At 35.4% G+C, this 16,651-nt stretch overlaps 1 protein-coding gene across 4 annotated transcripts in view; it reads left to right on the top strand.

The window, feature by feature from the left end:
* The window catches only part of PAPOLG (poly(A) polymerase gamma), a 54,864-nt gene that overhangs the window by 23,274 nt on the left and 14,939 nt on the right, over positions 1-16,651 (top strand). For all 4 annotated transcript variants that reach the window (XM_056813969.1, XM_056813972.1, XM_056813970.1 and 1 more), the window contains exons 6-14: positions 252-301; positions 613-724; positions 1,783-1,872; positions 8,157-8,295; positions 11,634-11,706; positions 12,103-12,223; positions 12,394-12,478; positions 13,220-13,273; positions 16,473-16,592. In XM_056813969.1, coding sequence (XP_056669947.1) covers positions 252-301; positions 613-724; positions 1,783-1,872; positions 8,157-8,295; positions 11,634-11,706; positions 12,103-12,223; positions 12,394-12,478; positions 13,220-13,273; positions 16,473-16,592 — 844 coding nt within the window. The remainder of the gene's footprint in view (positions 1-251; positions 302-612; positions 725-1,782; positions 1,873-8,156; positions 8,296-11,633; positions 11,707-12,102; positions 12,224-12,393; positions 12,479-13,219; positions 13,274-16,472; positions 16,593-16,651) is intronic.

Below are 16,651 nucleotides of genomic sequence, written 5' to 3'. Positions count from 1 at the left end.
CACATCTTTCTTCCAAATTATTGAGTTTTTAATTGTTGATCTAAATGTTTGGTTAAGGAAAACTAGTCATAGTTGACTATGAAAATTTAATAAGGATCTGACTACGGTCCTGGTTTGTTTTCCTGGTGAAATTATAATTGAAAAGAAATGTAATATGAAAGAGACATTGCTCCCTTAGAAGTTAAAGGAGGATTGAAAGAAACTACACATACCACATAAGAAGTAATTTCCTGCTTTCTTTTGATAGGCAGTAGAAGATGCTTACGTGCCAGTTGTCAAATTTGAATTTGATGGTATTGAGGTAAGAATTGTAATAATTATTTGATATTACAAAGTGTTTCACTGATAAAATTTTTATGACTGTTCTTTGCTTGGCATGCATAATTGAAATAATTTCTTTTTGTTTAAAAGGTAATCTCAATTGTCTAATACATTGCTATAGTGATTTCTGGTATAAGAATTCTTTGAGATTTAGGATAGCTTCTTTTTTTCAGTAAAATTTCCCAGACTACTAGTAGTTAGAACTTTTCATAATTTGATCTATTATATGAAACTTTTTGGGTGGTTCTATTTTTAGTTTTTTTCTTATTGGCTTTTTTATTCTTTCTCAAGATTGATCTTGTGTTTGCAAGGCTGGCAATACAAACTGTTTCTGATAACTTAGATCTACGAGATGATTCACGTCTGAGAAGCCTAGATATAAGGTGTATCCGAAGCCTCAATGGTAAGATTTAAAAGAAGAAAAGGCTCATTACATATTTGGGAATAACATTATTTCTAAAGCACCTAATGAATCTTGAATTTTATCTTAGTATTTCAGAGTTGGATGGATTTTTAGCCATTAACATATAATCTCATTTGATTCCCCATATCAAACTTGCAAAATTAATAGTGCAGATATTATGATCTTCATTTGTTAGAGGGATAAACTGAGGTTCCTAAAAGGTAATGACTTGGCAGAAGTTCACAGCTAATATATCGGTGGAATCAGAACTCAGGTTTCATTATTCCAAATATCACTATTACCATACCAAGTTACTTTAAGTTAGAGGTCAAAAGAGTAAGATATTTAGGAACGTGTGTGTGTGTGTGTGTGTGTGTGTGTGTGTGTGTGTGTGTGTGTGTGTGTGTGTGTGTTCAGATTGCCTGTATACATGAATCCATAGGTAAGCATTGGCACATGTGGGATTGGGGCGTAGAGGGGGTGGTGTTGGGAGGCTGTTCCAGTCTCCCTTTTCCTAGCTCCCAAGGACATTGATTACATGCCCCATATGCCCCATCTCTTTGTCCAGCTGCCCAAAGAGAGCACTTCCTCCTTCTGCTCATTTGGGTAATGCGGAGGGGCTCACAGTTAGCTTGACATTGCAGTTTGGGCACATGAACTCAAAAACGTTTCCCAACACAGTGATATAGATCCTTGCTACACCCCCCCCCCCCCCCCCCGACTGTACACTGAGCTCATAGGGGCACCAAAGGATATTTAAATTCTTGACCTAACTACTTAAACAGAACTGTTAGGTATTTCAATCTAGAGGCGCCATGAAAATGTTACTGACGTTAAGGGTTCCCATAAATTGAGAAAATCTGGGAACTTCTAGAAAAGAAAGATTTATACTCTACAAATATTTTTAAAACAGCAAGTTCTCAGAAAATAAATGTTAAAACATTTCATTGCCAGTCACATTTTTTGCATTTGAAATAATGATAGGATATGAAATAATCAAACTAGTGTTTTGTGGTATTTTGTGTTTTGTCCTAATGCATGAATAATATGTCTTTCAGGTTGCAGAGTTACAGATGAAATTTTGCATTTAGTGCCAAATAAGGAAACTTTTAGACTCACTCTTAGAGCAGTCAAACTGTGGGCAAAAAGTAAGTACTCAATGTATTTTTTTTTTAAGTTTTGGAAATAAGACTACCATTTTTAATTGTCCCAGCAATTTGTAAGCATTTATTTTAAGACTAAAGCACTCAACCCTCAGTAGAATTGATGTAACTCATTTATAAAATATGTTAAGTTTACAAAAGATAAGTAGTACAAATATTGTAATCGTTATAGACAAGGAAACAGATTTAGAGACTTGGGCAAATTAATATAATTCATATGTGGAGAATCCAGTGTTCAAACTCAGGTTTTCTGACTTAATATGTACACTTAATAAGTACACTATTCTCTAGAATATGCATCCCATAGCCTGAAATGTTTCAGGGAAATACAGCCCAGAAGGGATAGGAAGTTCTCAGGAATGGAATTCCAAAGATAAAGAGAGACAATTCCAATGAAGAAAAATGGAATTTTCCCTAACTAGATGGATTTCTATGCAGAGAACTTAGCAACCAACCTAGATTTTAAAAAGAAATATATAGAATATAGAAGCAAACAAGAAATGTAACAGACGGTGAATACGAGTAGATGGCACAATACTGTAAAAATGATGTCAAGAATGCTAAAGCTCAAAGGGAACTACAAATGTTGATTAGCTGTATTGGGGGAGGAGAAGAATCCAAAAGGGAATAGGACCTTTGCTTGTATTGGATGGGATGATGACAACTGGCAAAAGAGAGAAGGCAGAATTGTGTGTTCCTTATTTTACTTGTTTTCTCTGCAAAGAAGAAAGATCTTTGCATGAGAAGTAACCAATATGAAATCATACCTAGGATAACTAAAGAAATAGTAAGAAAATACCTACCTACCCATGGGGAGTTCAAGTCACCTAATTCTGGTAAATTACATTCTTGGGCCTGAAAACTGACATATAGGATTGTTGTACTAATATCAGTGATAGGGGTGCATATCAGAAGAATGGAGGACAAATGTTTGGAATTTCAAAAAAGAAAAGAGACCATTCTATCAACTCTGGACAGGCCTGTAAGCTTGAATTTGATTTCTAGGAAGATTCTGGGAAGGGATCATTAAACAGATGGTTGAAAAACATTTAGAAAGGTGAGCAATGTTTATAAAGAGCCATCATGGCTTAATCAACTGCAGATCGTGCCAAGCTAACTTTTTTCCTGCAATATTGCTAAAACTGGTAAATGAGGGAAATACTATAGATTAAACTAGATATTAGCAGAGCTTTTCTTAAGATATCATAGTATTCTTGTGGAGAAAATAGAGAAATGTGGATTAGAAAGTATAGTCAGAAATGATTTAGTAGTGATTGGATAGCTGAACTCAAAGAATAATTGTTAAAGGTTTGATGTCAAGGTATTAAGAGGTCTCCAGTGGTGTGTCCTTAAGGATACATTCTTGACTCCTTTGTTGGAGAATATTTAGAGTAGCACAACCAAGATGGCCAAGTGCCTTGTGTCCATGACATGAGGATTGGTTGAAGGAAGAACTGAGAATGTTTCACCTGGAGAAAAGAAGATCCAAAAGAGACATAATGATTGTCTTCAAGTATCTGAAGAGCTGTCATGTGAAGAAGGGATTAGACTTTTTAGCCTTCTCTTTAACCTTAAAGGGCAGAATCAGAAACAGTGATTAGAAGTTGCAGAGAGGCAAATGTAGACTCAATGTCAGGGAAAAGTTGATAATGATTAGAGATATCCAATACTGAAATGGACTGCCTCAGAAAGTGGTAGGTTTCCTGTCTTTTGCAGTCTTCAGGAAGAAGCTAGTGGCCCTTTTGTCAGGTTTGTCATCATGGAGATCCTTTTCATGTATAGATTTAATTGAGAGTTGTTGAAATCCCTTCCAAAACTCAAAATTTATGCTTCTGTAAAGTTGACATTGATTATTCTTTGAGTCTGGCTATATATCATATTGTGAATGCACTTAATTGTATTATCTAGTCCACTCTCATCTTTTTTCACTGTAAAATCTAGGTAAATTATATAGGATTCCTCCATTCTCTTGGCCTTGTTACACTGTCATATAGAAAGTAAGATTAATATGGCATATCCTATTCTTGATGAAGCCATGGAATCACTGTTTCCCTTTCTGTATATTCAGTAACCATCTTGTTAGTAATTTGCTCAACAATTTTCTCAAGAACAAGGGAAATTAGAAGTAATTGGACATAGGAAGAGAACCAAAAGAAAATAATGTTATCAAAGACAAGAAAGGAGAACATGTAGGACTGTTTAGCCATATTTAGCAACATAAGGAGAAAAAAGGCATGGTGAGGATAACCCAAGATTTGGATTTAACAGCCTCATTAACAAAGGACAAGAGGGAAGGCAAAGAACTTCAAGTGATTCAAGCATTAGAAGGTCATGAATAAGTGAACTAGTGAATAATAGAGGCAAGCTGGATTGATAGAAGCAAGCAAAGTGAGACCAATACAGATGTGATACATCTGGGAGGACAAGAACAGGAGGTACTGGAAGTTACAGAACCATAGAAAGGTTTAAAGAGAAATAAGACAGAGTAAGGAAGCTTAGGCAGTTATAGTTAGAAAAATTACAGAATACAGGATAATAAAAGTAGCACACTCACTTTTACTGAGTTTACTGAGTTCAGGCTCTCTAAGTGACTAAAGTAAAGGAATATGTACAATCATAAGAATTGAAATTGAACTACAAGACTTTAAGCTGTTTGAGGGGATAAGTCCCAAACTCTGACTGAGGGTTGAAAAGAAGGTGTAATCTAGATACCAAACCTTGAGAAAGAACCTAGAGTATATGACTGAAACAAGGATCTGAAGTAGGTGGTAGAGAAAGATGTAATGACTAATGAGTGACTCTTTGGAGAAAGGTTACTATGTGGTGGCAACAGAAGGAAGGAAGAACCTGAAAGTGAGGAGTAGAGCTGTGTGTTGTGTCTATTCTTCTCCTGACCAGGGATTTGGGTGGGGTTCATGAGAGAAATTGCATCTAGTACTGCAATAGGTAGTCAAGTTCCAGTGTCTTTTAGGAGAAGCTAGGTTTCATTGAGGGCAAAGGAAAGTTGAAGAGAAGTCCTATTTGAAATTGTTTGTGGGACCAGGTTTTTCAGGACTAAGAATGTAAGAGTAGAGGAAAAAATTAATGCTGAAAAGGGTGGGTTGAAGTGACTGAGAATTAGAGTAGAGATCATATTACCTGAGCTAATATTGACCCTGAAGTAGATGAGGGGATCAGGAACTGTTGTTGTGTACTATGGGGGAAAGATTTAGTTGATCAAGGTCCCCGTGATCAAGAGACCTTACATGGTCTTGTGATGTCTAAGCCTGGTAGAGGGAGTGCTGTTAATTTTTATTGCTCATCATTCTTAATACAACAAATTCAGAGGTAGAAATAGCAGGGAATTTTCACTGGGCATCTAGGTCAGCAAATTTATTTACTTATTTATTTGTTTTTTGTTTTGTTTTGTTTTTGAGAATTGTATTTAATTAGTTGATTTTAGAATATTTTTCCATGGTTACTAGATTCATATTCTTTCCCTCTCCTCTCCTCCCCTCCCCTCCAGAAGCTGGCATGCAATTCCACTGGGTTTTACATGTGTCATTGATCAATTTAGTAAATTGGTGTTCTGATCACCCAGGACAAACTGAACTTGCTTTCAGTAATATCTTCGTCCCAAATTGGAGAAGGATGAAGTACACCCAGAAGATGGATATTTTATACATGGAACAAGCTTTCATATCTTCCAATTTCTATGTCTGAAAGTACAGGCCCTCCAAAAAGTTGGATACCCTGAAGCTTAGGGCCTGTACATCTGTTTTGAGTCTTAGGTGGATGTTAGTTCTTTTTGTTGGAAGTCCTCTGTTACCTCTGGCTTCCTGATACTCAGAATGTCTTCTGGTTCCAAGTCCTTGCCTTAGGCATATGTCAGTGATAATCATTTCCTTAGGGTCCATACCTAAGAGATTGAATTCATGCTTGCTGCTGGCTCTATTGCCTCATTTCAAGATAGGAAGGTATGATAACTCCCAGTGTGATAAGCCTTGCATCTCTTCCTCCCTCCCCACTTAAAAAGACAAATGGGGGAGAGACCTAGGCCTCTCCTTCCTCAGTCCTTCTAAAAGGAAACAAAGCTGTCTCCTGGATTTGATTGGTCCAGGTCCCTCCTTCTCTAATACTTATGTTAAGGATTATCTTTCCCTAAAAGAAAACAAAGATGTTTCCTTTGTGGCCCAGCTTCCTTCATTCAGCCTCTCTAACTTGGTGGGTTAAGACCATGTGAATTGCTACCCCCATTGACCTTCTCGTCATAAGTTTCATGAGGAGAGGTGAGGGAGACCTCATATACAAAAGCTGCTTGTGCTACTTGTATCCTTACTGTGTTAGGACAAAATTAACTTATTTTTGACACCTGTTCAATGATTTAGGAGCACTTCATTTACCCCAAAAGCGTGTTCTAAGTGCTACTGTTAGGCCTGCCTCTTAACACCCAGAAAACACCACACATTTAAGCATTCAATTCTACATTTAAGAAGCACAGGTTCTATCACTTTTTAGGCACTCCAAGGCTAAGCTTTAGGCTCTACTTGTGGTTCCATTTCAGGACAGACACTGTTGATTACACCTATTGGAGACTTGAGCTCACTTAGAGCTTTGAGATACTGGCTGTGGCAGATATTAGTTGGTGATTGTGTTTTCAGGGTCTGTAGCCTCATTAGGCTAGGAGATGGAGGAAACCCAAGAAGATACCCTGTGCATGGAACAAACATAACTCAATCTCTGAGTGCCCAGAAACGGGGTTTTCAGGACTTTTGACACCCTGGGACTGAGGATTGTGATGGATCTGCTCTATTTCGCTATCTGTAATAACGGTTCACTTCTAAATTTAAAGGAAAAAAAAGTTCATGCCATATTGTGCTTCGTTTAATAACTGATTTGATTCTGAATCTGTGAAGTTGCTTTTTATGTGACCCAAGTAAGGTCCCTATTAAAATTAGGGGAAGTGCCCAATAACACTACTGAATCATGCTAAATTAATATTTTTGTTGTGTATAATGCCATGGTGTCTAGTATTATAAACCCAGAAGAAAATAGAGTGGAACGGCACCAGTGGTTTCCTCTTTCTTAAAATTCACACGAAGAAAATGGTGCTTTTTACAGTAATTATGTGGTCATGATACACAAATTAAAGTTTAAGTTAACTTCAAAGTTATTTTTTAAATGCTTTGGGGGATTTCTGCTTTTTCCAGTTTTAAAACTCCATTAGACTTTAGGTAAAATTAGTATGCACATTGCTTCCCAATCTGAAAATAACTAGTTTTACAATTGACCATTTAGGAACAACCAACTGTAATGATGCTTTTAGAGCAATGGTGTGACATTCAAATAGACAAGGATCACTGGGAGCTGCTCTTGACTTAGAAAACTACAGACTAACACTATCTGTGTTGTATTTGTATTTATGTTGTTAAAACACTTCTAAGTTAAATATTAATTTGGTTAGGCCCTCCGAAGTTTCCTTTTTTAAAAAAATTACCGAAATTTCATTAATTTAAAGGCCCATTTAAGTTTACTGTATTGTTAAAGATTGTATCTTTGTTTTTTTTTTCTTGAATTAAGTGATTGCTTTTACACATACCTTGGTAAAATCAGATCATTTAGGTGAGATTATATTAAGAGAATGGAATATTTTCTTTGAGAGGGAAAAATTATGAGGCACTTTATAGGTTGGGGTGTGGCTATCATTGGAGCTTCCAGGGAAGACAACCACCAGGAATTGATTTTTGATTTTTTTTTTTCATGGAAGGACATGAGTAGACAAGTAGGTATAAATGCCAAATTTAACTTAATTGAAAATTTTGCTTAGAACTTGCTCTGGCCTAGAAAAAGAAGAGAGAGACCCTTTCTCTGCATGCCCACCCATACCCACATCCCCTAGTCCCCCAACTACTACCTCCTGCTGCCATTTATTTGCTTTTACAACATTCTTATGTGTACTAGATGACTTCATCCCCCTAGGAATCAGATAAATATTTTGGTTCTGCTACATTGTGTATTAAATGGACTTTTGTAGGTTCTTTTGAGAATTTGGCCATTGTATGTAACATTTTTCTATAGGAAGACCTGTTCAGAGTACTGTGAAGATGGGATTAACTCTCCCTCATCTTCACAGTACCAAATAACCAACCTACAGTGCTATGAATTAGGGCCTTACTTTATAGATGGCATTACTAACATTTCTTAGGATCCTTTTTTTGTATGGGGAAAGCTAGTAAAATTTTTAAGAATAAAATGTGACTGTTGCTTAAAGAAATATTTGTTTATTCTAGGACGAGGGATTTATTCTAACATGCTGGGATTTCTTGGTGGTGTCTCTTGGGCAATGTTGGTTGCAAGAACTTGTCAATTATATCCAAATGCAGCAGCATCAACTCTAGTCCACAAGTTCTTTTTAGTATTTTCAAAGTGGTAAGTTATTTATCTCTGTAACTAATTTAAGTTTACTGAATGTGTATTCTATAAAATGTTAGTAAATTGAAGTTTGTTTGGAAACCTTTCCTATTTTGTACTTTCTCCTCAATTCCAATTTATACTAGTGTAAATTTATCCTCCCATATTGTTGCTACTTGGCCTAGCATATAAAAGTAGAACCCCATTATAACAAATTTCATATAAGAGTAAATTAATTGTACTAAAAACCTCTTCATTAGCTTTGAAAAGCTATATGATGTTAATTATTCTTCTAAAAACTGAACTACTCCACTAAAGTCATTCTTCGGTGCCTTATCATGGAGTAGAAGTGGTGCTGGATTCTAGACTAATGGAATATAAGCTCTGACAGGTCCTAGAAATCTGGTAAGATTTTGAGTAATCTACTAAGGCATGGAGTAGTTTTGACCTGCACTGAGAAAAGAGTTACCAATGTTGTTAAAATACTGTCTTTTCAAGTATCATGGTAAAATTTATCAAAATTTTCAAGTATATTAGGAAGGTGTTTGATATTCTTTATCTCAGAAAATGTTTTAAGGCAGGAAAGGTCTGTTGGCTGTAAAGTTCCCATTCTCACATCTAATCCCAGTGGTAAAGGCAGAGATTAGGAGCAGCCACTATATAATTTCATTCTTAGTTTAGTAGGTATAGAGGTCTTAACCTGTACCTAGAGAAGAACCTGGTATGAAATACCATTGCAGAAATTCTTAAATTACAATTTAACATACTTTATATTAGATCAAGGAAACCATGACATGAAAATTAATTCCCTTCAAGCCAATATAGGAAGACTCAAACTCAACAAAATTATTAATACTCAAATTAATCATTGATTTTGATATTTCCTCCAATTGCAACCTGTTCATACATCCAGCGCAACTCCTGTCCATTTCTTCATATAACTTTGCCAATAGGTATATTCCCAAATAATCTAGAAGCTTTCTTTCTTCTCTCCTGACGTTGTGAAGATATCAGATAGACAAAGGCTCTCTATTGGTCACCCCTTACCATGTAAAAGCCCACCTTTTTTCCTTCATATTTCCTTGTTCTTCAATATTCCTCCATTAGTTGTAGTCTTCTTGTCTGCTTACACCCACATGCACTTAAATCTATTGCCTTCTGTGTGCTATTCATTTTCCATTCTTAGCAGACTGTTGTGTTCTATGTCTCACAGCCATACAATAGCTCTGGTAAAATAATGGTTTTTAAAGAAAGAGGGACCTTTATTTTTAGGAAATGTTTAGGGATGTTAAAATCTAGGTTATAAACATTCTTCTAGTACTTGACTTTTTTTGTGTGTGATTGGTCAGGCCAAAGAGTTTTGGATGGTTATAGATCTCTTATAGAAAGATCTACATCTTCTCCATATAACACCATTTTGGAGAAATCTTCCCCATGTCCACCTAATCCACAATGAGAAACTTGTATTTTACACCTCCAACAGAGTAGAAAGCATTCATCTTTCTGTTTTGTCTTGCCTGATGTTTGACCAATGTGCCTTGAACAAAGGTATCTTTGTAGTTAAGCACGTTTTTCAAAGAATCTTAAAATGATTTTGATATGTAGACAGGAGATAACTTATCGGAAGAGAGCCTTTAAGGTAACATTTTGTTTTATGGGAGCAAATGCTTTTTCCTAATCAATAAACACAGTAGGTTCTTGTGTTTACTGTATCTTTGAGTCATCTGTGTGATAATAAAGATGTGGTTTTCTATGTAGTTTTGCTTATAAAAAAGCTAATGTGTAGCCCAGTGCTTTAAAATTCTTATGTATGTGAGTCTTATATTTTTTTTTTATAGATGAGAAAGTAGACATATGTAGTTAATAGTTTCTTGAGTCCCTTTTTTGTGTGTTTCAGTAAGATTCTTTTGGTATCTGCCCTTCCTTTAGATACCTTATGAAGAGCTTCCTCAATTCCCTTAGTTGTGTGACCTCTATATTTAGTCTTATCCTAATTCTATATTATCATATTAAACATCTAGTATTGATAATAGAAATGATAAACATGGTGTCTCTACTGATTTTAGTGTTGAAAAGTTTGCTATAAGCAACTTCAGTTGATCCATTGCTGTTAGATTTACCATTCCCCCTCCCCCTTTTTTTCTTACTTTATTATAAATGAATAATAAAGGGAAGAGCTTTACTGGGAAATGTAGGTAATATGAAAAGATTTTAATAAAAATATTTTTAAGGTTTTCAGATATTTTCTACTTTTTAGTTTGTTTTTGCCTTTAAATGCTCTCATGATGACTTTGAGTTCATCAAATGTTTTCTAGTTGTTTTTACCTTCCATTGCTCCTGCTATTATTTATAAAGTTTTTAATACTGTCAACTTTTAACAATGACTTATAAAGTAGTATTACCTTTGGCTCTAATGTCTTTAGCAAGTAGGTCAAGTGTCTGTTAACTAAGGTATTTTTTAATGCCCTTTTGATCTTCTTTTGACAATTCATTTACATCAGTTAAATTTCTTTGAAGGATTATAATCAATGTTGGTGTCATATCTACTATCCATTCCCCATTTTATATTGTCAGTAACTTGTTAAAATGAATAAGTATTGAGTTTCAGTTATATACCATATTTCTTTAGTTCTGATCTTTGCTCTAACAAGTCTGGTTTGACTCCACACTGCTGATTCAGGGATGACATCCACATCTGATTAATCTTGGTGGTGGGGGGGGGGGGGAACAAAACATTTACATAATGTTCAGCTTGGCAAAATACACATTTAAGTTGCTCTCTGCATAATAATCCACAATATTTCTTCAGTTATATTGTATTGAGGAACCCAACCCTCTTACTTATTTAACATAGAGCTTGTTGACCCATAGTTTCAACTGATATTGGCAGTATACACCTTACTTAGGATGAGTTCAGCTAATGTATCATACATAGTCTCTTATAGCTTACTCTTTCTCCTCAACACTAGTAAATTCCTCAAAATGCCTTAGATAATTGGCATCTCTTATATATTCCTTTTATTAAGATGAAGTTACCTCTTGCTTCTTTCCTTGGTACTAGGATAAGAGGGATGGACTTGGGAATGGGAACTCCAGCGCAGTCAATTCTATTACTTAGATACTTATTGCAAGTCAGTATAGATCCCATGAAGAAGATACTATTTCAAAACAAGAATCCTTCCCTTTATTTTTTTTTAATGAATATTGTATACACAGGCCATTTGTGTTATGTAAACAAAAGTTGATTCTGCTATACAAATAGGTTTCCATTCTTATAAGACTTGGATCAAAAATGGCAATTCTGATATTTTCTCAAGTTCCTTAAAAAAAAAAAGATTTTATCTGCAATTATATAGGGAATGGCCAAATCCAGTGCTTTTGAAACAGCCTGAAGACAGCAATCTGAATTTACCTGTTTGGGATCCTAGGGTATGTGAATAATTCGTTACATTATTTCTTTAATTGCTCTCCAAGCTGAGATCTATTTGTGATGATTCTGGCCCTATTTGCCTTTTTTGCCTGCCTCTCTTGTCTTTTCCTTCCCATTTGCTCTATTAATAGATATGAAGAAATAAACAAAAACATTTTTGTTATTGCCACCACTATATTTAAAAATTATCCAAGGTCAGGCTTGCTACATCATTCTCTTCATAGCCATTTATTAACTTAATTATTACTTTACCTATGTTCCATTTTATGTATTTTTAGGTTGGGGAAAAATGAAATGGGGACCACTGAAATAGCTTGCTTTCCACATAATAGATAATCAGTAAATGGTTGTTGAAGAAATAAAATAGTTAATTCTTTCATTATCCAATTTCATAGGTGAATCCATCTGATAGATATCATCTCATGCCCATAATCACCCCTGCCTATCCACAACAGAATTCTACATATAATGTATCTACATCAACTCGGACAGTAATGGTAGAAGAGTTCAAACAAGGTAAGCACACTACTATCTGTTTCCTTGAGTCTGTGGTCTGCTTCAAGTTTATGTTTAGCAATCTGATTCTCAAAACCAATAAGATAGTCCATTGTTAATGAAACTTTGCTTGGTTCAGGGTTTCTAAGAGTAAAATATAACAACAGATTTTCATGTCTGTTTTAAAACAGGTCTTGCAGTAACAAATGAAATACTTCAAGGAAAATCAGACTGGTCCAAACTTCTTGAGCCACCAAATTTTTTTCAGAAATACAGGTATTTGGAGTTGTCTAAATGGGTCAGATGTTGGCTAGAAATATTGCCTATGGAATCAATGAGGTGGCTCAGTGGATTGAGAGCCAGGCCTAGAGACAGGAAGGCCTGGTTTCAGACCTGGCCTCAGACACTTTCTAGCTGTGTGACCCTGGGCAAATTACTTAATCGTCATTGTCTAGCCATTACCATTCTTCTGCCTTGGAATCAATATGCAGTATTGATTCTAAGATGGAAGGTAAAGATCTTTTTGTTTCTTTAAAAAAAAAGAAAGAAATATTGTCTACTATATAGTAAATGTTTTTGATAATGTATATGTATCTGCAATGGCAGAAATGTGCAACTTATATATATATATATGTATATATATATATATATATATATAAAATAGTGTTTATTATCACATCTCATTTTTATAGGTGTTATAAGTAGCATTTTATGAATTTCTGCAATTTATTTTTTAGAAGTTAAGTCCATGGTTTCTTTCATAAAATATATGTGTTAAGGTTGTAATCTGTATTGGTGCTAGTAGTACCCCCACCTTAGTGAGAACATAAATACATCTAAGAGTATACCTTAATTATTTACTATAACTAAAGAAGAGACAGGAAGTCATAGTGGTGGTGGTGGAATGGAAATGATGTAGATACTTTGATTGACTGGTTTTTTTTTGTTTGTTTGTTTTTTTCCCCCACTTCCTTCTTGAATCCCCACCGGCCATTTAATACTGAAAATTCTTCATAGACATTATATAGTATTGACTGCCAGTGCATCCACAGAAGAAAACCATTTAGAATGGTAAGACTATTTTTTTTAAAACCTCATATATATAATTCAGCCATAGAGGTACAAAAAATGTTCTTGCCTTAACAGCATCCTTAACTTCTCTGCTTTGAAATTGAGTGTCCCTTATAGTGGCACTGAATTGAATAACTGGTGCTGAGCAAATTTTTCAAATTTTGGGATAGCAGGGAGTTATTGGTGCATGTACAAGGCAGTTTTCCTTATTACCCCTGTTCTCTATTCTGAGATTCTTGACCACATGGGCCAGCCCTAGACAGAATTATAAGTAGACAAACATTGTCTTCTATCCCCAGCCTCCCTTCTTGGACTATGTCAACCTTCTAGTACTGTTCCTCTATATATTAATCTTTTACCCTTAGTTTAAACTTTAGATTAAAATGTTCTTTCCCAGATTTTCATTTAAACCTTATTTCTAATTGTGTTATGAAAAACTTTTAAAATGAAATTCAAACATCCCTAACTAGGTGTACGGTTATTTTTGAGAAGGCTTTTCCTGACACCCTTGAAATCATACCTTTACCCCTTGATTCTGTGACCTGTCCTACCCCATCTATCATCTGAATCAAATTATATCACCGGGTAGGTCAAAGAGCATAGTCCATATTAGCAACAAACTACAATCTAATGTGTAGAATTAAGGGTACATCCTTTCAAGTAGTAGTCAGAGGCATTACACAACTAGGCTGCTGCTAGAATATCTTTATGATGCTCTGTGATGACATTTCAACTTGGCCCCCTGTTTTGAGAGTTAGAGAAATGGGCCCAGTGTAGTACCTATCTTAAACTCTACCTCCTCCATGAAGCCTTTTCTAATCATTCCAGTCAATGTTGCTATCTCCCCTTTCTAATTGCCCATACCATTTATTGTCTGTACCATTGCATTTTGTCACTTGATTATATCCAATTTAGCACTTAGTAATATGTAGTACCTCCACTAAAGTCCTTCCTACTCATCATGGCATGGAGGGGACCCTGGGTTCTCGAAGGCTATGCCAGTGGAGCACAAGTTCTAGCAGGTCCTACCAAGCTGGCTTCGAGTAAAGGCCCGGCAATGGAGTGGATATCTGCCTTCCGAGGGAGAGGCTCATCATCAAAGGCTTGGCCACCAGGTGATTATTTTTTTGGCCATAGCAGCTCACAAAGACCATCTGCTAAGATGTAAAGGGGTTGTGATCTATAATGGTGTACCCCTATCAAGAAATCATGGGTCCCTGAACTAATGAAGTATGTTCAATAATGCTTCATCAAGGAATAAGAAATCAACATAAATGTATTTCCTGGGAAACTAAAGTTTACCCTTTGTTTTAATTGCCAACTACCTTTTTAAATTGAACTTTCTAAAATATATTGTTTCTCTAATTTAAAGAACAAGTTTAACCTGACTGAAGTTTATGATGAATATAATTGCTCTACTATTTCATAATCCCGCAGTGTCCCCAGAAGTCATATTGAGGATTATTTTTCCTGGAAATAATAGAACTAATGTTTTAAATAACTTTAGTTCTTTTGGCCCCTCCCTCTATTGTCATTTCTTGCTGCTTGTCAGCAGCCACTGTTGTTTCTTATAATCTGAATCAGCTACTTTATATATGAATACACAGACTACTCTTTGAAGCTCTAAGACCTTTTACGATTCATTACAAAGTTCAATATGGTTGAAATTTGGAGTAAAATATCTGGATAAAAGGGAGAAGGGAGGTGGCTCAGAAGAAAAAGCTTTTTTAGTCTTGTCTTTACAAGATTATAGGCTCTTGGAAGGGAAGAACTATCATATTCATTTTGTGTTATCTATAACTAGTATTGTCACCCATTGTAGCTGGTCAGTAAATAATTTTTTTTTTAAATTAAGTAAGCCTCTTTCCTTACTGGTGCATTTGAAAGGCAAACCTAACTCAGTGGAAAGGGACCATGGAGTCAGAGAACAGGGTTCAAAGCCCTTTTCTGATGCTTATACCTGTGTGAGCCCAGGAAAACTTCTCAGTTTTCTCATCTATATTAAACGAGTGAGTTGGACTGGTTGTTTTCTAACTATGATCCTATGAAAATTCTTACAGATTGAACATTTCAAATGTGGACCTGGTATTGAAAGGTTTCATGAAGGTTTGGGCAGAATGAAAAGTAATTTTCTTTTGCTAGTATGAAACTTTAGGGATATTTGTTTATTTTCTAACCCTTATTCCCTATATCTAGTCAAGTACTAAGTCCTTTTTATTCTACTTTCATGGGGTTGATTCCATCAGTTCCCCTTATTCAATAAATAATACTACCACTGTAGTTCAGTATCATCTATTTGAACTATTTTTATGGTAGCATCCAAATTGGTCTGCCCACTTCTACTTTCCTCCTATTCAATCTATTATTCTTCATAAAAATGCCAAAGTAATCTTCCTATGGCCTAGGTCTTATCAGGCCACTCCCCTGCTCTGCCATCTTTAGTGGTTTTGTCTTGCTACTAGGATAAAATATAGCCTAGCATTTGGTACTGTCCTCTGACTCCATTTCCTGATATTCCCTTTCATATGTTCTATGTCCCATAAAGATAGGATTAGTTTCGAATGTTGTTAGGCCATCTCCTTATCAGTTTGTATTTCACAGAGGCTATCCCTCATCCCTGGAATGTACTTTTCCTCTTCCTCACCCTTCAGAATACTATCTCTATTCAAGGTGTATTAGTTCAGATACTGCCTTCTCTGACACTTTAGCTATCTTCACCCCCATCACTTCCCAGTTGTTGCTGTACTTCCTTTCTTACATGTCATTCCCCCAACATAGAATGCCATGTAAGAACTCTTTCTTCTTTGGATCCCCAACATCTAGCACAGTTCCTTGTATTTAGTAGACGTTTAATAAAATTTGGTGAATTATAATAGTAAAATATGAATGTAACCATTGTATAGTAATTTTAAACAATTAGTAGTATACTCATCAGTAATAAAAAATAGACAAGGAATTTAAAATACTTTTTCCTTGTTTGGGTTAGTTACTATGCCAAGTACATACATGGCTTAGTTTGGAATTAGAGGTAGAGGCTCTAAAAAGTTTTGTAGATGACCATATTTTAAGGCCAGTTGCTTTAATCTACAGCCTAATGTGTGTTTGAACACTTGGGGTTGTTACTGTGGCTAACATACAAAGCTGTCAAATTTAATACTGGGTAAAACCAAGAAAACTATTTCATTTTTTCCTTTTTTAGGGTTGGCTTAGTAGAATCTAAAATCCGTGTACTTGTTGGAAATTTGGAGCGAAATGAATTTATTACTCTTGCCCATGTTAATCCTCAGTCATTTCCAGGGAACAAGGAACATTATAAAGAGTAAGTTTAAAATCTTTTCTTGACCACTTGAACCAGTGCTGTTTGACATTTTACATTTT

This window comes from Monodelphis domestica, chromosome 1 (genome assembly GCF_027887165.1).
Source record: "Monodelphis domestica isolate mMonDom1 chromosome 1, mMonDom1.pri, whole genome shotgun sequence".
Lineage (NCBI taxonomy): Eukaryota > Metazoa > Chordata > Mammalia > Didelphimorphia > Didelphidae > Monodelphis > Monodelphis domestica.
This window is presented reverse-complemented; position numbering and strand designations above follow the sequence as displayed.